Source organism: Panthera leo, chromosome A3 (assembly GCF_018350215.1).
Source record: "Panthera leo isolate Ple1 chromosome A3, P.leo_Ple1_pat1.1, whole genome shotgun sequence".
Lineage (NCBI taxonomy): Eukaryota > Metazoa > Chordata > Mammalia > Carnivora > Felidae > Panthera > Panthera leo.
Window position 1 is genome coordinate 35,192,691 of NC_056681.1, and position 21,761 is coordinate 35,214,451.

At 39.1% G+C, this 21,761-nt stretch overlaps 1 protein-coding gene across 8 annotated transcripts in view; it reads left to right on the plus strand.

The window, feature by feature from the left end:
• Nucleotides 1–17,650, plus strand: part of PLCB4 (phospholipase C beta 4) — a 388,300-nt gene extending 370,650 nt beyond the window's left edge. For 6 of the 8 annotated variants that reach the window (XM_042931605.1, XM_042931606.1, XM_042931603.1 and 3 more), the window contains 7 exons: nucleotides 46–121; nucleotides 1,893–2,068; nucleotides 5,316–5,417; nucleotides 10,328–10,385; nucleotides 10,795–10,881; nucleotides 13,868–13,904; nucleotides 16,051–17,647. In XM_042931605.1, the coding sequence (XP_042787539.1) occupies nucleotides 46–121; nucleotides 1,893–2,068; nucleotides 5,316–5,417; nucleotides 10,328–10,385; nucleotides 10,795–10,881; nucleotides 13,868–13,904; nucleotides 16,051–16,139 (625 nt within the window). In that variant the 3' untranslated portion in view covers nucleotides 16,140–17,647. Of the gene's footprint in view, nucleotides 1–45; nucleotides 122–1,892; nucleotides 2,069–5,315; nucleotides 5,418–10,327; nucleotides 10,386–10,794; nucleotides 10,882–13,867; nucleotides 13,905–16,050 lie in introns of all 8 variants that reach the window. The other 2 variants (XM_042931609.1, XM_042931604.1) reach the window with 2 other exon arrangements.
• Nucleotides 17,651–21,761: the final 4,111 nt, after the last annotated feature.

Below are 21,761 nucleotides of genomic sequence, written 5' to 3' on the forward strand. Positions count from 1 at the left end.
AAGATATCTAACATTGGCACACATTTGTGCTTTTTCCATTTTCAGGGGAAGTAATTGTCTCGAAATGAAAAAAGAAACAGAAATTAAAATTCAGACACTGACATCAGATCACAAATCTAAGGTAAGAAAATGCCTAGATTTGCAGAAGATACTTTGTAATTTTTTACAAGCCCTACCTAATATAAATCAGAAGTAACAATAACTTGGGGCTAGTCTGGGAATTCAAGGGATCTAAGCATTCACCTTTGTTCCAGACTCAGTGGCTTTGAGAAGAGCCCTTTCATGGAATACCTTTTCCTTCATCTGTTGAAATATGCATTTCTATGTATCTATGTTGTCTGCTTCAGGGGCATCAAGCGAAACAGTACATTGACTAAAAGGAAATATTGTATAAAATACAGAACATGCTTCCCTATAAAAGTAACATTAAACATATGACAAAAAACCCACCCAACTTAGGGACTGAGTTACTCTTTGATACTTATTCCATTCTAACTTTGCTGTGGAAGTTTAGGATGGGGGAAAAAATGAAAAGCTGATATTCTAAGAGATGATTTCAACTGTTCATATTGCATAAGAAAATGGGAGCTTGGGAGACTCATTAGTTTGCAGATATTTGGGGAACTGAGCACTAAGTTCCAGTCAAGAACACAAATAACTCCTCCAGCATTAATAGTTATAAAAGAGGGTAGGGGGACTCTTAAAGCTCCCAGCTCTAGCTTTTGGTCAAACCAGTCTACACGCAGCTCTCATCCAGCCCAGTGGCCCTGCTGCCTGCGTGGAGCAGCGCCACTGTTCAAGCTGAGCTTCTCGGTGCTATGCATTTTGTGTCCATTCTACCCTGAAGTGACATAGGCAGTAAGCCATGTGTCTTGGAGAATTGTTCTTCACTCTCTTTCTCTCTTAACTGGAATGTTTGAGAATTAATGTCTCTGCAGCATGCCATGATTTTCAGAAGCTTTGCACAAATAGGAAAGTAAAAGTTTTTGCATTGATATCAGTTAGCTTTTGCTGCATAATAAGCCATGTCAAAATGTAGTGGCTGAAGACCACTACCAGTTATTAGTTTAAAACTCAGTGCGTCAGAATTTGGGCTGTACTCAGTTGGGTAGTTCTACTGATTTTGACTAGGCTCACTCATGTGTCTGGGCTTGATGGCTCTACTCAGATATCTGGCGGCTAGCTGGCTGCTGGTTGCGTTTTCCAACATGACTTCTCGTCCTCCATCAGGCTAGCACAGTCTCTGTCACAGGGTAGCCTCAGAGTTCCAGACAGCAGAACGGGGAGCGTTTTCCAAGCTTCCTCTTGCACCACATTTGCTACTGTCTCCTTGCTGAATCCACTCACAAGGTCAGCCAGGTTCCAGGAGGTGGGGAAATGGATTCTAGCTCTTGATATGAGGGAAGGTACAAAACCACATTACAAAGAGCATGGATGTGGGGAGGGGAAGACTTTCTACCCCAGCATCTGTTAGAGTGGACACAGTGAGTCATGATCCAGGAATAAGAGAATACAGAGCTCTTCATTCAGACCTGTGGCCTTGTGGACATGAAGCTGGAAAGGCATGAGTTGCTGGGGAGAATCTGATCAAATCAGTAAAGGAGCCCAAGGTCTGGACAAAAGGGAACATGGACAAGTTAGGCAGTGAAATCACAGTCCACGGCTGAATATTTAGACCCAAAGTGATCGATTATTTTAATAAGCTGTGATCTCCTGATTCCCATGGATTAGTACCTGTTTTGTTTTTTTTTTTTTTTTTATTGTTGTAGTATCTACTGATTCACCAACCAAATTGGTAGGTGAGATTTGAAATACAGGACTGATGCTGTGTTTTCAGTTCATACTGGATCTGTGACAGTTCCAAGTGGTACCATCCCCTTTTCCCCACACAGGTCAAAGAGATAGTGGCCCAGCACACAAAGGAATGGTCAGAAATGATTAACACCCACAGTGCTGAGGAACAAGAAATCCGGGACCTGCACCTCAGCCAGCAGTGCGAGCTCCTGAGAAAGCTACTGATCAACGCCCACGAGCAGCAAACCCAGCAGCTAAAACTGTCCCATGACAGGTAGGCAAGTGAGCCTTCTCCAAAGCGAACTCCTAATTTTGTAATAGGATTGAGTGTATGTATGAGCCAAGGTAGGAAACAAGATCAACTTGACATAGGATACTGAGCTGTTACACATATCACGTCATACAGTTGAGATAAGAAATATGAGCTATAAGAAATGGCCTCTGCCATCAAAGTGCTTACAAGTGTTAGCAAGGTTGGGGCACCTGGGTGGCTCAGTTGGCTAAGTGTCCAGCCTTGGCTCAAGTCATGATCTTAGGGTTCATGGGTTCAAGCCCTGCGTCGGGCTCGCTGATGGCTCAAAGCCTGGAGCCTGCTTTGTTCGGATTCTGTATCTCCCTCTCCCTCCCTCTCCCTCCCTCTCTCTCTCAAAGATGAATGAACATTAAAAAATTTTTTAAGTGTTGGCAAGGTATTAACGCTCACATGAACAATTAAGTTGAATTCCAAATAGTATAGGATGCACACTAAAAAGCAGCACAGAACAAAGGAGCTCGGCTGCTTCCGGAGGGGTCATGGAGGCTCCACTGGGTGGTAAGGCTAACAATGGCCTTTGGAAAGTGGCCTGGAGCCTCGTAGGAAAGGAAGACACAGCAGGAGACAGAAACCAACCAGTTCAGCTCCTGCCTCAGATTGGATCTGGTCACTCCCTGGCTAAATGTGGTGAGACCCTTTACATTATTAGGAATTCTGGGAATTTTAGAAAGAGAGGCCTAATCAAGAAATAGCAAAGAAGTATCAGTTTATATGGGTTTCTTCCAGCTTCAGCAAATGGAATATCGCATTTAAAATACCGCAAATGATGAACTGGACTTTCACCCGGGGCAGAAGAGTGTTGATGTCAATTACGTCTTTTTATCCCAGCTTTGTTACAGCTTGTTAGCTTCTCCCTTCATGCCTGCTGTATGCCACTGTTAGGATCTATTGATAAACACAAAAGAGTAGAGAATAGAAAAGCATTATATAAACAAAGCAAACAAAAAATTTTAAACGCTAACTGCATAAATTATCTGGGTGCATTCATGAATTCCCAGCCTCATTTTGGAGTGACAGATGCAGCCCTGAGAATGTGAAGCATTTTGCCATAGTTCCCAATTTTCTCTTTCAAAGCAAGAAAATGAGGTATACCATGCTAAGTTTGCTGTAGGTTCATGTCCTATACCCTATCAATTTTAAAGCATTCTATTAAGTTGTATAGGATTAGAAGTTGTCTTTCTTTTTTCCCTTAGAGATGCTGTTGATTTGGTACACAAAAAGGTCTGTTCAGTACCCTGCCTTTGACCCCTGCTGCAATACCAGATTGTAGGTATCTTACCCTCACTCAATGATACTTCACAGGCTGAGGCACTCCATTCTAATCTCTCTTGTAGTTGAATAAAGAAAAGAAGTTAGCCTCAACAGTAGGCATTGTCCAAAAGAAAAAAAGTAACTAATTCTTGCATTGCTTAGGAAGTTATTTGAAGAGAGCATAAGCTATTTACTAATTTACCTTAAAAAAATAAATGCACGGCAGGGGCGTTTTCCCAAGTAACAGCAGTGTTTAAGCTTTTCTCAAGCACCCTGTGGTTGTGTGCATTCTTCACCATCACAGCTGTGGCTCTTGGTTAAAAAATCTGGCCTTCTTGGGGCTCAGTTGGTTAAGCGTATGACTCTTGATTTCAGCTCAGGTCATGATCACAGAGTCGTGGGATCAAGCTCCATGTTGGGCTGCATGCTGACAGTGCGGAGCTTGCTTGGGATTCTCTCTCCCTCTGTCTACCCCTCCCCTGCTAGCTCACTCTCTCTCTTTCAAAATAAAAATACTGCCTTTTTAATACTGGTCAGCAACATTTGGTCATTGAGAAATGCTTGTCGAATGAATGAATAAAGAAATGGTTGATTTACTAACACTAAATTGAGGAAGAATTTGAGAGCCATTTTCTTGGGCCTAGGAGTTTCTATGCATATTCCTGCATCTGGGGGATCAGTGTTATCTATCCCTTTTGATATAGTATAGATACTACTTAGAACACCTGATTCCTTGGTCACTCATTTCCAGCCAGGGATTCAAGGAGACCCCCCTAGGTTCCAGAAAAAACTCTCTGTTAATAATACTCATTTCAGTGTTCTAAATTGTATACCTTTAATACACACATAAGTAACCCAGGAGTCTTTGTCATGTGCACACAGACATTCTGGCACACGCGGTCATCAGTGGCCTTATGTTAACAACCTTTTTTTCTTACTTCCTGTGCTTATTTGAAATCATTTAGTCTCCTTCATTCCCATGAGCCATCAGAAAACATGAAGGTCACTTGTGAGGGTCACAACATCCTGTCTCTCTTCCAGACCATCTGGTCCCAAGAAATGTAGGGCAAAGCTCAGAAATCTTTATATTTTTATGGGCAAACATAATGTCTCTTCATCCCATTTCATCACTGTTACTTTCTCAGTAGGTAACCCACTTCCACATCTCATGGATTCAGGCTCTTTCCTGCCTTTTCACAGGATACAAAATAACTTGATGAGCTCAATAATGGGGGGAAAGGGGCGCCTGGGTGGCTCGGTCGGTTAAGCGTCCGACTTCGGCTCAGGTCATGATCTCACGGTCCGTCAGTTCGAGCCCCGCGTCGGGCTCTGGGCTGACCGCTCAGAGCCTGGAGCCTGTTTCAGATTCTGTGTCTCCCTCTCTGTCTCTGCCCCTCCCCTGTTCATGCTCTGTCTCTCTCTGTCTCAAAAATAAATAAACGTTAAAAAAAATAATAATAATAATGGGGGGAAAAAGTGAGAATGGGGAAATGAGCTCAATAATGGGGAAAAAAACAACAGTGGGACTGTTATATGTAGAATGAATGAATGGTTGGATGAATTTATTTATTTTTTATTTTAGAGCACAAGTGGGGGAGAGGGAGAGAATCTTTTAAGCAGGCTCCATGCTGTCAGCCCTGAGCCCCATGCGGGACACAATCCCATGACCCTGGGATCATGACCTGAGCTGAAATCCAGAGTCAGATGCTCAACCAAATGAGCCACCCAGATGCCCCTATTTATTATTTTCTTATAGTTCCATGTCCATAACATAAAATTTGCCATTTTAACTGTTTTTAACTGTGTGGCATCAGGTACATTCACACTGTTACGCAGCCATCACCACCATCCATCTCTAGGACTTTTTCATCTTCCCTAACTGAAACTCTGAATCTGATAAACACTAACTTCCCATTTCCCCCACCCCACCCCTGTTTGTTTTCTTTTTAATACTTAGGGAAAGCAAGGAAATGCGAGCACACCAGGCTAAGATTTCTATGGAAAATAGCAAAGCCATCAGCCAAGATAAATCTATCAAGAATAAAGCAGAACGGGAAAGGTAAGTCTGAGAACATTCACTGTGGGCATGTAGCATTGACTAGGAGGCATAGACTCAGTAATGTGTATGTGTGTGCATGCACACATACTCACATTTGAAATACAAAATCGTTGTGAGTTTTGACTAAGGATTCGGCTATTATAACTGCTGTGAAGATTTACTGTTACTATAGAATGGTTGTCTTCTGATTGCTTACTACCACCAGTAAAACAATCAATTGAATTTACATTCAGTATATGTGTGCTCATATACAAACAAAATTGTATAAAATATGGCAAAATATCCTTCCCACATTCCATTGGGTCATCCATCCCACAAGCATCTCACCTGCTCAGGTATAAGCCCAGTCTGGTTGGGTGGTTCTGAATAGCGGTGTAGGAGGAAGGTCTTCCTTTGATTTGCCCTGTGCTGTCCTTGATATCAGGGATCATCTCCAAAGTCCCTAGTCAGATTTTCTGGCTTGACCTTATCTTGGTTGGTTTTTTTTAGAAATCGAAACCAAGACAAGAATTTAGGTGCATGTCATTTACTGAGAAAGGGATCTTCAGAAAAGAGGAGTAGGAGAAGTAGGAAGGGTCAAAGGCAGGGACTAAGCAAGGATATGTTGTTCTCAGCGACAGTCCCTCTTTAGGCTGATCCTAAACTCTGTAGTAAGATCTGTACCACACATCTCTTTAAACCAGGGGGGTCTGACTTTTGTACTTCTGTGTTAGTCAGTCATTGGCCTCCTGGAGCTGGGGAAGGTTTATGTGACCTCCAGGGAAGGTCCCAGATGCAAGCCCTTTAGGCAAAGGCAGTGTAGGGGATTTGAGAGGACATCAATAGTCCTGTTATCCAAGAGAGGGAATAAACAGCACTTGATTCCCAGTGATCGCAAAATACAGAGCAAAGTGAAGATTATCTCTTGGGACTGAGACATGAGCATGTTTAGGGCTTCAAGTCACTTAACTCTCCCTTAGCTGAGTTGTTGGAGAACTTTGCAGCTGCAGAGGAAAGCACCCATGTTTCACTTACATGGACTTTTGTGGGTACCTGACGTTTCCTCTTTGTTTTGAACAGGGCAAGAACTGCTGTCCAACTTCCTCAATTTCATTGATTTTTTTTGCCATTATTAATAATGATATTAAACTTGAAATACAATCAGGTATAAAGTGTAATACCATCCAGTGCATTTTCATACTGAAGTTTTGTTGAATTAAGTACAATTGAGAATGGGTCATCAATAGGACATGGAATTTCACAGTAGCATGACCTGGAAATGAATTGACTTTTTAAAATGTTGGCCTCAGAAATTTCCCAATCAATGTGGAGTATCTAGGGAAATTATTACTTAGCTTAATCAATACTTATTTGCAACATCCTATTGTGGGTCTAGTTTATGTATTCTCAGAAAAGGAGTTTTTAAGAGCCTTAGATACATGGGAATGGCATTGTCTACTTTAGCTCAAAAACAGAATATTCCAGCCATTATAAAACCTCATCAATTTGAATTATTTTCGACTGTCCCAAGTGAAATACAGAATTCAGAAGGGTAAATGTGCTAATTATTAAACAGCTCTTTTTCATTTTTTTCAAGTATGTTACAAAGTGGACTTCCGTCCACTTTGTTTTTAATTTTTTTACTTTGATGTAATATACTTGTTTATTATAACTCTGTCTCCAGTGATAGGTGGTTCTAAAACATCTACAAATGGCTGGTTTTTTAAATAATTTCTGGGTGCAGAATGGTTGTCTTCTAAACACATGCATTGTGTGTCCACTTTAAGAAAGAACTTAGAAATGAAATTAAAAATTTATAAGCAGATAGCTATGAAAGATATATAGAAACTGAAAAACAAAACAAAAAACAAAAAAAGAAAGAAACTGAAAAACACCATTTCTGAGTTGAAGACGACATTTCAACAGAAATTAGGCAATATTTATAACTGAATGACAATACAAGTACTCTCTATCAATGTGTGGAAGGGTAGCTAAACCATATAGCAAAAGAAACAATCAACAAAATCAAGAGGGAACCTACAGAATGGGAAAAATATTTATAAACCATGTATCAGGGATTAATATCCAAATATATATAAGGAACTCCTACAACTCACAACAAAACAACCTGATTTTAAAATGACAGAGGACCTGAATAGACATTTTTCCAAAGAAAACATACAAATGGCCAACAGATACATGAAAAGGGGTCAAGATCACTAATCATCAGGGAGATGCAAATCAAAACTACAGTGAAATAAAACCTCATACCTGTTAGTATGGCTATTTATCAAAAAGACAAGAGAGAACAACTGTTGGTGACGATGTAGAGAAAAGAGAACATTTCTGCTCTGTTGGCACCACGTAAATTGGTGCAGCCACTATTAAACAATATGGAGCTTCCTTAAAAATAGAAATACCATATGATCTTACAACCCTACTTCTCAGTATCTATCTGAAGGAACTGAAATCACTATATCAAAGAGATATCTGCACCCCTATGTTCATTGCAGCATTATTCAAATAGCCAAGACATGGAAAGAACCCAAGTGCCGATGAATGGATAAAGAAAAAATGATTTTCCATGCACATGTGTGCATGAATGTTATCCAGCCATTAAAAAAAAAAGGAAATCTTGGCATTTGTGACAACGTGGGTGGACCTTGAGGGCATAATGTTAAATGAAATAAGTCAGAGAAAGACAAATATGATGAAAGACAAGTATGATTTCACTTATGTATGAAATCTAAAAAAAACCAAGCTCATAACAGCAGATAAAATGTTGGTTTCCAGGAATTAACGGGGTGGAGAAATGGGAAAACGTTGGTTAAAAGGTACAAGCTTCCAGTTATAAGAGGATTAAGTTCTGGGGATCTAATATCCAGCATGGTGACTATAGCTAAGAGTAATGTATTATATATTTGAAAGTTGCTATACTATTTTCACCTTTTTTAAAAAATTTTTTAATGATTATTTTTGAGAGAGAGAATGCAAGCAGGGGAGGGGCAGAGAGAGAGGGAGACACGGGATCTGAAGCAGGCCTTGAGCTGTCAGCACAGAGCCCAACACAGGTCCCGAACCAATGAACCATGGGATTATGACCTGAGCCAAAGTCGGATGCTTAACAAACTGAGCCACCCAGGTGCCCCTATCTTGTTTTCACCTTAAGAAAAGCAGGTAGCTTAAGTGATATTTAGAGTGAAAATTATAGCCTAGCTGTATAGAGTTTTTTAAATAAATGCAAACTAATGAGTTACATACCCAAGAGAGTATAAAATTAGAAATGCCCAAATTAGAGTAATAAAATTAGAGTAAACCCAAAGATTGCAGGTGGGGAGAAATAAAAGAGTATCAGAGTAGAAAACAAAAAGTAATAGGGATGGTCAGCAAAAACAAAGGCTTACTTTTTGAAAAAACAAACCCCACAAGATCAGTGAACCTCCAGCAGGACTGCGCAAGAAGAAAAAAGAGCACAAGTTAGTAATCTTAGGTCTAAAAAGGAGGCATAACTGCAGAAATAATATTGTTGAAAATGAAGACTACTATAGGGAATACTACCAGTGAGTCTGAAAACTTGAATGGACAATTGCCCAGGAAAATATAAATGTCCAAAATTGACTGAAAAAGAACAAGATAACCACAATAGACCTCTAGCTATTAGAGAAATTCACTCAGAGGTCTATTCAGTCATGAAGATCACTACAGCCTCCCTGGTAATGATGCCGTTTCACAAAATTAACTGACACAAAAGTAAATGCCTGATAGTACCAAGAGCAGGCAAAGACATGCAGAAAAGTAGCATTCAGACACTGGTTGTGAGTGCAAATAAGGACAAGTGCTTTGGAGTAAAGGTGAAACCATTCATTCCCTACCAACCTGCAAATCTAGGTCTATACCGTAGAGAAATCCTTGCTCATATGCACAAGAAGATACACACTATACTTATTTAATCAATAGCCCCTGTGCCACATATCACAGGATCCTGTGCACCGGATCATTACCATTTGTCATTGATGGCCAACTAGAAATATTCTAGTCTCTTCATAAATGGAAAAACCCATATGGCATATGAAAATAATGAAGTGCTTTTAAACACAGCCGTATCTCTAAATTCTAGGTTAAGTAGTAAGTTACATGAATAAACCCAGAATATGTTACCATTTCGGTAAATTTGGAAAATACACAAAACAATACAGACCTGCAGCATCACTTGTGAGCTGGTTACAAATGCAGAGTCTCAGGCCCCACCCCAAACCCACTAAATCAGACCCCCTGGGGGTGGGCCCAGCAATCAGTGGTTTTGACAATATCTCCACTAGATTTGTAGGTGCATGAAAATTTGAGAAACACCTGTATGTGTTATTAAAAAATTTTTTTAACATTTATTTTTTTGAGACAGAGAAAGAGCATGAATGGGGGAGGGTCAGAGAGAGAAGGAGACACAGAATCCGAAACAGGCTCCAGGCTCTGAGCTGTCGGCACAGAGCCCGACGCAGGGCTCGAACTCACAGACCGTGAGATCATGACCTGAGCCGAGGTTGGATGCTCAACCAACTTAGCCACCCAGGCGCCCTTGGAATAAAAATATTAAAACATAGATGGGAAGGTCCACACCAAATTCAAAATAGTGGTTCTGTCCAGAGAGAAAGAAACTGGAATCAGGAAAAATACAAAAGGGGCTTTAATTATATCTCTAACACTTTGTTTCCTTTAAAAATACAAGACAAATATGGCAAAACATTAATATTGAGTAATCTGACTGGATACAAAGATGTTTGTATTTTCCACTGTACAGTATAGGTTTCAAAATTCCACAAAAATTAGGAAAAGTGGTAATTCCATCCATATAATTAAATGGAATAGGACTTTAATAGTATGTTAATTCTATTCAATGTCAGCTGCCAACTGATATTTGTACCTATTACTTTTAGGAGAGTCAGGGAGTTAAATAGCAGCAACACCAAAAAGTTTCTGGAAGAAAGAAAGAGAGTAAGTATTTTATAATTCTCTTGGCACTGTAAACAATAACTCACGCTTAGATATCAGACTTCTGGCTAATTTGTTTAATTTGATTTTTCTGTAAACATTCTAGCCTCTCTTGTCTGCTCCCTGAGAACTAAATAATCTATTACTAAAATCTTTAAGATATTAATTTGGCATTATTTTATATGGAAAAGGGAGCCAAGTTTTAATTGCACCTAAGTACTCTATTATTTTAGCAGGAAAGATCTTCCCAGTAAGAATTAGGGGGTTATACTCTTCCAGTTGTCAGACTACTTTTCATGATTTGTTTAAATAATTATCTCCCTGGGTTAAATTGTAAACGTAACGGTCATACCTCTTCCATCCAAAGTTTATCCGATTTTTTTTTTTTTTTTTTTTTTTTTTTTTTTTGCAGCTCGCCATGAAACAGTCCAAAGAAATGGATCAGTTGAAAAAAGTCCAGCTTGAACACCTGGAGTTCCTAGAGAAACAGAATGAGCAGGTATTTTACCTAAAGGGCATAAAAAGACATAGACAGCCAGCCAGGTTTGGGGGTGGATGCCATACCTGCAGATAGTGACCCTTCTGCTAAAACCCATAGCCTGAGTAGCAGCATGGAAGGGTGGCTAGGATGTGATCCCTTTTACTGTATTTTCCCCATTGCATCAAACCAGAACAGAAAGTACCCTTTTCTGAAGTGGGAGAGGAATGTAGCCATGGGAGGAAGAGATTCTGAAGTCGTCTTTGGAATAGATTGTGATGATTCTAATAGTGATGTCCCTGAGAGGAGAAAACAGAGGTTACAAATTATGTCTCCATTTTCATTTAGAGCTTTGCAATTTGCAACCTAGGCACATGTGATAGTCTATTTAAAAGCAGATGAGAGAAACCACCTGGTTTCAACCTCAGTCTTAAAAGTCATAAAACCATCTTAGGGCTTACTAGCAGGACCCAAGGAAAGGAGCTGCCCAAAACTCTACAAGCCACCTAACGTGAGTGGATACCATATTCTTGGTATTTTTTTTTGTTTTTGTTTTTTCCCAGCAAGGCACATAGTTACCCCAAACCCAACTCTTTAGTTACCCATCGGGCATATACCAACACCAAGATATATATGTATGTTTACCCGAAGAATAGTGCAGGTGGGGTCCTTCCCAAATGGGCTACAGTCCGTTGGCCATCCAGTCTCATTTCAGTATGATGGCACTACCACCAGCTTATAAGACAAAATGACCCTCCATGGCAGGTTAAATTTGAGTCTATCTTAGTTCAAATTTCAGTTTTTAGGTATGCTGGTTTGGAAGTTTTTTTATCTAGATAATTTACTTCTATCTAGGAACTGTCAAGAGGTTTTGATGAAACGTGTACTACATTGTTCTTTCCTATTTCCTCATCTACAAAGCAATCCTCTTTAAGATGTATTTCTCAGAGTAAATGGCTCCTTTTGAAAAACACTTCGATTGGAATTATGCTAAAATGTATCTTTTAGAAAGTAAAACAAAACCCTTAAATCTTCTCTTTTTGTATTGCAGTTGGGTAACAAGTAAATCCAACTTCTGGTTTCAGATTTGTTACTTTTTGGTGGACAGAAGTTTTATTCATCAACATACTTCTGAGTTATGTTTCACATTTCCTTTTCAGCTAAATGCTTTTCTATTCATGAATAGTCCACAGATCCTCAAGGGGGACAATAAATGTTTTATTGTCCTGTGGGTCCAATTCATTTGACCATCTCATAGATACATCACGTTGTGGTACGAGTTACCTAGCTTATGTTGTTGGTCTTAAAGCACTTCTCAGGAAGTGTTCCCATGGGCAAAATGGGAATATGAATAAAGGTAAAGCCACCATCTCCAAAATGTTAGAACCTATTTCTGTGATTCAGGGCTGGGTGGGGATAACGATGCCTCTCAGAAGAAGGCAAAATGAAGGTAAGGCAGTTAACTAAATTAAGAAACTCCTTGGAAATCACTGTGTTGCTTAGCAACAAGTTTGACTAAAGAATGTAAATGTGCTAAATTTACTCATTACTACAATAGTGGTGAATATCAGAGCTAGAGAATATGCTTACCTAGTGTTTTTTATTTCAGAGCCAAAGTACATAATAAAAAAAAAAAATCACTTGGAGCTTTTATCCTAATACATGGGTAATTCAAACCACCCCAGAGTTCTTGCATTAAAATATAATGGATTAGTGACAACTGGCTTGATAATATTGGGAGGATAGTGGCTTTTTGATCCAAAAATTGATATAATGCATTTCAATATGTTGTAAGCAGTGTCTACCACCCACAACTGATACTTTGAGTCACAGAAGCTTAGGAAAGCATAGAATATGAGAAAGCTTGAGATTTGATGAAGATTCAGTGAGATTCTATGACAAGAAGTTCACAGTATCCTATTGATGCTTCCAGAAAAGGTAGAATTTGGACTTGAATTTCTGTGTTAAGCTTTGCTTTACCAAAACATGGCCTGTTCAGTAAAAAATCCAGTCCCAGATCTTTCTAGTGTGGTTTTGTTTGGAACTTAACAGTCAGAGAGCTCTCAGTTACTCTGTGTGTTACAACACTGTCCCAGGCATAGTGCAAAAGATAGAGTGAGTGACTCCATTTCTTCCCTCATAATAGGCATGGGCTGGAACCAGGTAGGAGAGCTCCCTTCATAGCCAATTAAACACTTCATTGGCAGAAAAGTTCCCTTATTTCCAGACATCCTAAATTTTTAGAACAGTCTCCCAAACCTTTGTTAAACCCAAAGACTACTTTCTGCTTCTAAGCCAAAGATAAAATAATTTTAACATTCATCCCTTATATCTCCCTTTAAGGCTTCTTACTGCTTCCTTATGACCCAACTCCCAGAGGCTCACCCCATCCCTGCAAAGCAGAGTGTGGAATGGATCTCCTTAATTAGCTACACCAGCATTGAGGGCACTGGCGGAAACAAGTCAAGTTTTAATCTATTTTGGCCCTGATTCTAGATCCTAACCTCCTGTGTTCTTTTTAAGCCATCTAACGGCCTTGTCTACTTGGTCAGCCAATGCTTCATTTAAAAGTCCAAAGGTCAGGGACTCGTTTTCTACTAAGTTTTCCCAAGTATCTCATCGTCCTCACATGTACCATTCCAAACATCAACAGCTCCATTACTTTCACACTCAAGCTTTAAAAATTGATTTTTGTCATCAACCCTACCATTTAATAAAGTGAGGGTTCTTGCTAAAAGGTGGGTTCTCCCCCCTCCAATCACTGCTGAGGAAGAGAAGCACAGTCTGGGCTCTTAGGCATCAGTTGTTTGTTTTGTTCTTTTTTTTTTTTCTGTTGAGATCAATTTGGGGAGAGTTTGTCACTGATGGGTGTATACATGTTATATTCTTAGCTTTTTTGCTTTTCTGTATATGGTTTTACATTCATTTTTCAAGTTCACTTCAGTATTCATTTATTTTGTTTTATATGTATGACTCAATTTTGACATTACTATTTTTGTACAAACAGCTATTGAAATCCTGCCATGCAGTGTCCCAAACGCAAGGTAGGACTGAAACTCTAATCAGCAAGACATTGCTTTCCTTCTCAGCTATGCTAGTGTTCTCGGGGCGATCTCCATTTATGATTCATATCTGCTCATAGCTAAGTAGTATCTCAAGGTTTTGGATGTAAAAGTTTGATCATGTCATGCTTGGACTTCTGATGTAATATACAAACTGACATGCCCAAAATCTTTAGAGAATGATTTCTGAGGGAGTTTGAACCAACGTTTCCTACTACAGACCTAGGAAACTCAAGTCATGCTAATAACGATATACCTACACATCAAGAACAGTGATATATGACTGTCATTTGGACTGACCACAGCTAACTCTGGGTCACGAGGTCAGATCTCTCCCAAACATTAATATGACTGCAATTAATTTTAAAGCACCCTCCTAGAAAGTTCATTGGTGCTTTTTTAATGACAGAGTTATGGTCTGTGTGCAGAAACATTATAGAGTGTTATGACCCTTGTCATGCTTTCTGCTAGATCTGGTCTGCCAAGGACCCTAATCACCTCTTATAAGTAAGGTGACCGTATAATTTATTATCTGAACCAGGATCATTTTGAGAGGGAAAGAGGGTGATGTTCATAATTGCCAGGACTACAGGCATAAACTGGAACTGTCCAAATGGGAATGCATGGTCACCCTGCTTCTATGAGAACTTAGCTCTGAGAATAGTCCTTTATTGTCATATGATTCTTCATTCTATGACCGTGTTCAGTAGTGCCTTTAAATGCTAAAAGGGGAGAAGCACAGGGAATCTTTTGTTACTATTTATTGAACATAAAAGTATTTAATTTCTAGTGCTGATAATGTTTCACTGTCCTCTCTTATGAATACCGTTTGTGTCATGGTTTCATGTTTGTATATTTTTCTCCATTTCTTCATTTCTCTATTAGAGTATTAGTATACTTCAGGCATAGAAGAATATCTAGGTAGAGGGAACCGTCCATCCCATATTTGAGCAGAAAGATAAAATTCTTTGGTACTACTCTATCCTCTTTGCCAAAAGGAAACTTGAAGCCACAATATAAAAATAATAAGAAAATGGTCCATGGGTCATACTGGTTTTGTAACAGGGCCTCTTTGGGACCTCTAGATGCTTATTGGATGATGTTCAGATTTGACCAACCCCCCCCCCCCCCCCCCGCCATTGACCTTCTATTTAGTTGGAATACCTAAGCAGACCTGAGTAGTAACATCAACACACTTCAGAGTCCTCCTCTGAGTTATGTCTTTACCATGTTTCCATTCTGAAATGTCCTTTATTTCAAAGTGGCATGTCACACAAAGAGGAAAGGGATGCTTTCTTATTCCCTCAAAAATTACATGGGTTGGCCTGGGCATAAGCTTCCAGGAACCAGCTGGAAAGTAAATGTTGAAATAAGCCAATTAATTTTCCCTATACTGCCAAACACAGAATCTGTCTGCCCCCATCTGACTCCTTTCTACCTCCCAAACCCCCTGGTTGTCTTAGTGACAGTCTTAATTCAGGAGACCAAGTTCACCATGGCTTACTTCCTGGGGAAGCCCATAAAAACTTACCTTGAAGTGAGAACCCAGAGGGATAATTTTTGGACAATAGGATTCCAGGAACCCTACACATTCCTGTGATGTTGTATTTGCAAGGTACTCCAGCCAAATCAATGTGATATGCTCCCAACTAAATTTCTCCATCAGATTCTTAGGGAGTTAACTAAATTTCAGGCTATTTGGGGAAAATACTGTGCATAAGAAACACCTGTTCTAAAAGTTCAAATTATACACAGCCAAGGCAACATGTCCATCTGTAGAATCTAAATCAAACGGTTTGATGTGAGGTAGTCTATTGAAGGCCTGGCTTAGCCTCTTTTCAAATGGTTTTCCTGGTGCTATGGAGAACTAGTTCTTCACAAGCTTTAATGTGCATCCAAATATCTTAAAGATCTTGTCAACATGCACATTCTGATCCAGTAGGTGTGGGATGGAGTCCCTTGGAGTCCAAGGTTGTGCATTTCTCACAAGGTCCTGGTCCACAGACCTCACTTTGAGTAGCAAGGGACATAGTGACAGCATGGAATTTACGGGAGAAGAGAGGCCGGGGCGGCTACATGCCTTTGAGTGAGAATTTCAACACGTAAGGCCATGTTTCTGATGTTACAGGCGAAGGAGATGCAGCAGATGGTGAAGTTGGAAGCCGAGATGGACCGCAGACCAGCAACAGTAGTGTGAAACTCCAGAACGCAAACTGAAGCCCCAAAACCACACAGCATCAAAAGATCACCCCCAAGCTTCCCAACACAGAGTTCACGCAAGAAGGCTGCTGTCTGTGGGTTTCCGTTACGCCCAGCCAAGATGTTACCTGAAACCACCGAGACTTACATATTTCTATTTAACATTTTGAGTATGGGATCTCCTTGGCCAACCATAAGTAGCTCCCAACCCACCCAAATTACTAGCCCAATAAGGCAGAGTTTCACCCTTGATATTACAACTTAAACATGTTTGCTATAAAATACCATCACACGTGAATGAGCTTGGTGTCTACAACTCTGCTCTGTGATGCATTAGGACATGTTTGAGCTGCAGCAAAAATAGTGCACTAGCGATTGAATATCAAGTGCATGCACTAGGGGGGAAAAAACCAACTCTGTCTACAAATTCATCAGCAGAAGTGGCAGTCTGCTAGACAAATTTTGCAGAATTTTTCTACATCTGAGTTACCTCATCAGTAAGTGCCATGTCTCTGCCATGCCGTAAGAAGCTAAGTTCCTGTAAAAGTTGTGGAAATTATTAGAATAAAAAACAGTAGAACAGTGTACCTGTGCCAAAACTCATCAGTGCTCAAGGGAGAACTCTGTTAGGCACATGTTAAGAAAGTTTACATCTGATATTGCTTTATAGGAATTGCTTCTGCCGATTCCAGACATTATAATACACTATTACACCATAAAGATCGTGAAGTGGTAATTGGCAAACGTTTGTAAATGTGACCATGTATAAAATATTTATACTCCTACTTCACACTGTTAGAGCAAAATCATCTACGTATTGCCACATGATGAGATTAGTAAACAGGAATACCAGAACTATGTTTGCATGATACACAAGCACCAGTTAAGACTAATCCATACAGATACAGTTAACCTAATGCCAAATAAATACTGGTTTAATAAAATGGCACAGAATATAATTTGACTATGAAGACTTTTAGCATAATGAAAAAGTCTATATATATGTGTATATGAATTATGTGGGCATTCTTGATACTTCAAGTTCTAGTTTCAAAAAAATACATAACTAATTTAATTTTACACAAAAATATTTATGCAGATTTTCAGAATTTCATATCAGGAAATAACCTTTTTACGTCTGTTAAATATCAAAACAATTTGCTACAGTGTTAATCTGCATGGTCTTTAAGCCTGCCATAGTTGTGTTGCAGACAGTGCATGAAAAAGTATTCTGCGGGGAATCAAGCCATGCCGCCCAAGCCGGGAGGAGCGCATGGAAACTTGGTAGTCTAGAACTAATCAGATTACTGATTTTAGGACACAAAACACCAACTGAATTGTTGTATATGCTTGTACAAATTGATTCTGTGTGTTCCCCTGAACAAAGCAGAGAAAATGATGTTACCGTCAATATTGAAATTAAACTTCCAACTTCTCTAATAAAAAATGAAAACACATTTACCATCCGTCAGAGTATATACTTTCCAGCAGACTTTTTGCCTTTTTCATAAATGAGCCCTTCGTTATTTCTAAAGGAGGCTTATTTGTGCCCCCACACATTTCCCCTGCCTCCAAATGACAACGAAACAGGCTCATTCTGGTTGACACCCAAATGTGATGCATTTGTCGATGTACGTGTTTTTCTTTTTCTCCTATGTATCATTTGAACTGGTTTCTGTGAAATTGCTCTGGTTCCCTGTTTGCTGGTCTGGAAGACAATGGGGTTAGACCATATGTCTTTCAGCACTAATATCCCATGGAAAATTATGGCTATTAATGTAGCACCACATTGGGATGGCCAATTCTCAAGAATTCCAAATGGCTCCTCATCCGATCAAAGGACATTTTTTTTTTAATTTTTGAAATAAAACGAGCTAGTGTGAGTGGGGGAGGGGCAGAGAGAGAGAGGGAGACAGAGGATCCAAGCAGCCTCCACGCTCTCATTGGCACAGAGCCTGATGCAGGGCTCAAGTGTCAACCAGACGCTTAAAAGACTGAGCCACCCAGGTGCCCTCCTTCCCCCATCAAGACTTCTAACAAGAGCTCAGCACACCATTCTGTGGCACTTGGGTGAATTCAGCAATTGCTTCTCTTTCCCTTGCTCCCAGTTTTCCCTTTGTCTGATCTGATCTTCTCTGCCTTTTCATCCTTTTACACTGCCATAAATATTTCCACTTCCCAGTGTTCTATCCAGAGCTGCTTTTTTCTTTAACTTAGACTACTCCCAGTATTTGAGACGTTTTGCCCCAACCTCAAAAAAGATTCCCCTGTAGGATTAAGATGTACAACAAAACGATGTTTTACTTTCAATTAGAAGGTCAGATTGCACTCATTCTGCATTCTCACGAAGGAAAAAAAAAAATCTTGCCAGTTAAAGTAACTCAATCTTTTCCAGCTTAAAAAAACAAGTTATTTCAGAGGCATATTAAATTATTTCAAAGCCAAACCCCCTGTTAGAGTCCCAGCCCCATGCAGGCCTTTCTCCCAGATGGCAGTGGGGAGGAGCATCTGGTCTCCTAACTGCCCTGCGCTGCAGCCCTGAAAAATGGATCCTTCCATCCAGTGGTTCAAGGTCTCTTCTCAGTCAAGTGTTCATCCTGAACTCAGTTTATATTAGCATTCTTCGGGGATGCACAGGAACTTCTGAATTTTTGTGAGCTGTTGGAATACCAGAGGTGCTAACACCAGTTCATTTAAATACCTGCTTTGCCCATTTGTCAGCTACTAGTGCCATGTTCCAGTGTCGTGATGTTTCTCCAGGAGGCTTGCAGTTTGTCAGAGCAGTGCCCCAAGAAGCAAGAGGCAATCCTGATTTATATTGGGCCCCAGGCCAACCTGGGTTTCTACTACGTCTTGATTCTCCCACCCAGCAGGACTTTCTGTTTCAATCTGGGAGTCAGGACCCTTGAGTCCATTCTCTGTCTCCTCAGTCCAGAAAGGATATAGAACTGCCTATACCTGACTGACTGGAATGTCCATACAAGACTATTCCCACTTCATAAGCAGACTGTTCTTACCCTTTTGTGAGGATAAAAGGCTTGGTGGGGAAAAAAGAAACAGATTGCCAAAATAAATTCATTGGGAAGTATTATAGTTCATCAGATCTAAGATACCATTGGTTATAAGATGCACCATTATTCTATATACCACGAAGAATGAAAACATGTTGCCAATTAAACTTGGACACATCATCCTGTGATTATAAGACATCTCAATTTCAGAGATGTGAAAATGTGAAAATATGTGTATCTTGGAATCCAAGAAATAGTATTTCAAAAATATTGTACAAGATAATCAAATCCCAAGACTTAAGGGGCTGGCAGGGGTGGGGGGGGGGGAGGTGTAGGTAAGGGAAAGCAAGTATTAAAGATAGGATACAAGTGGTACATTGTACCTGCTGTCAGCACAGAGCCTGCTTCACATCCTCTGTGCCCCTCCTCTCTCTCTGCCCCTGCCCCACTCTCTTGCTCTCAAAAATAAACATTAAAAAAAAACGCCAATCAAAAGACACTGGATAATGGAATGGGTAAAAAAATAATCATCTATATGCTGCCTATAAGAGATTCATTTCAGACCTAAAGATACAGAAAGATTGAAAGTGAAGGGATGGAAAAGCATTTATCATGCAAATAGAAGTGAAAATTAACCTGAGATAGCAATACTTATATCAGACAAAATAGACTTTAAAACAAAATCTGTAACAAGAGATAACAATGGACACTATAATTCAATAAGAAGATATAACAATTGTAAATATTTATGCACCCAACATGGAAGCACATGCAAATACATAAAGCAGCTAATAATAAAGGAAGTAATCAATAGTAATACAATAATAGTAGGGGACTTACATCAATGGATAGATCATCCAAATAATATTCAGATTACTCCATCCTAAAACAGAATATATATTCTTTTCAAGTTCACATGGTATGTTCTTCAGGATAGATCACATATTAGGCCACAAAAACAAGTCTCAGCAAATTGGAAACTGAAGTCATACCACATATCTTTTCTGACAACACTACAAAACTAGAAATCAACCACAAGAAAAATCGGGAAAGAACACAAATACATGAAGGTTACATAACATGCAACCAATGAATGAGTTCCCAAGAAATCAACGAGGAAATGAAAAAACATGGAGGCAAATGAAAACTAAAATACAATAGTCCAGAATCTTGGGGATGCAGCAAAAGTTGTTCTAAGTGGCAAGTTTATAGCAATAAGAGCCTAACCTCAAGAAGCAAGAAAAATCTCAAATAAATGACATAACCTCACACTTAGAGGAACGAGAAGGAAAAACCCAAACCCAGTAGAAAGAAGGAGATAATAAAGATTAGAGCAGAAATCAGGAAACAAACTAAAAAAAATACAACAGAGTAATGAATCCAGGAGATGGTTCTTTGAAAAGATCAACAATATTGACAAACCTTTAGCCAGGCTCATCCAGAGAAAGAGAGAGACAGAGAGAGACAGACAAATAAATAAATAAATATTTTAAAAAAGCAACTCAAATTCAGAAATGAAAGAGAAATAACATCATAGAAACACAAGTATTATAAAAGAATTATAAAGGATTATAAGATTATAAAAGGATTATAAAAGAATATTATGAAAAATTATATGCCAACAGACTGAACAACCTAGAAGAAATTGATCAGTTCCTAGACCTTCCTGAATCAGGAAGAAATAGAAAATTTGAATAGACTGATTAACAGCAATGAAATTGAATCAGTAATCAAAATACTCCCAATAAACAAAAGTCCAGGACCAGACAACTTCACTGGTGAATTCTACCAAACATTAAAGAAGAGTTAATAACTATTTTTCTTAAACTATTCCAAAAAGTAGAAGAGGAAGGAAAGCTTCCAAAATCATTCTATGAAGCCAGCATTATTGTGATACCAAAACCAGATAAAGATACCATACACAACAAAAAAAGAGAGAAATACAGGCCAATAACTCTGATGAATATAGATACAAAAATCCTCAATAAAATACTAGTAAATAGAATCCAACAGTACATTAAAAAATAATTCACATGCTCAAGTGGTATTTATTCCCTATGCAAAGGTGGTTCAATATTTGCAAATCAACATGATACATCACAATAAGACAAAGGATAAAAAGCATACGATCATTTCAGTAGATGCAGAAAAAAACATTTGACAAAGTACAACATCTAAGCATGATAACCCTCAACAAAGTAGGTTCAGAGGGAACATAACCTCAACGTAATTAAGGCCATATATGAAAAACCCACAGCTAGCATCATAGTCAATAGTGAAAACCTGAGAGCTTTCCCCCTATGATCAAGAACAAGACAAGGATGTCCACTCTCATCATTTTTATTCAACACAGTACTGGAAGTCCTAGCCACTGCCATCAGACAAGAAAGAAAAATAAAAGGCATCCAAATTGGTAAAGAAGAAGTACAACTTTCACTCTTTGCAGATGACATGATACCGTATATAAGAAACCCCAAAAATTCCACTAAAAGACTACTGGAACTGATAAATGAATTTAGGTAACAATACAAAATCAACGTGCAGAAATCTGTTGCATTTCTATACACCAATAATGAAGCAGCACAAAGAGAAATTAAGAAAACAAATCCATTTACAATTGCACCAAAAA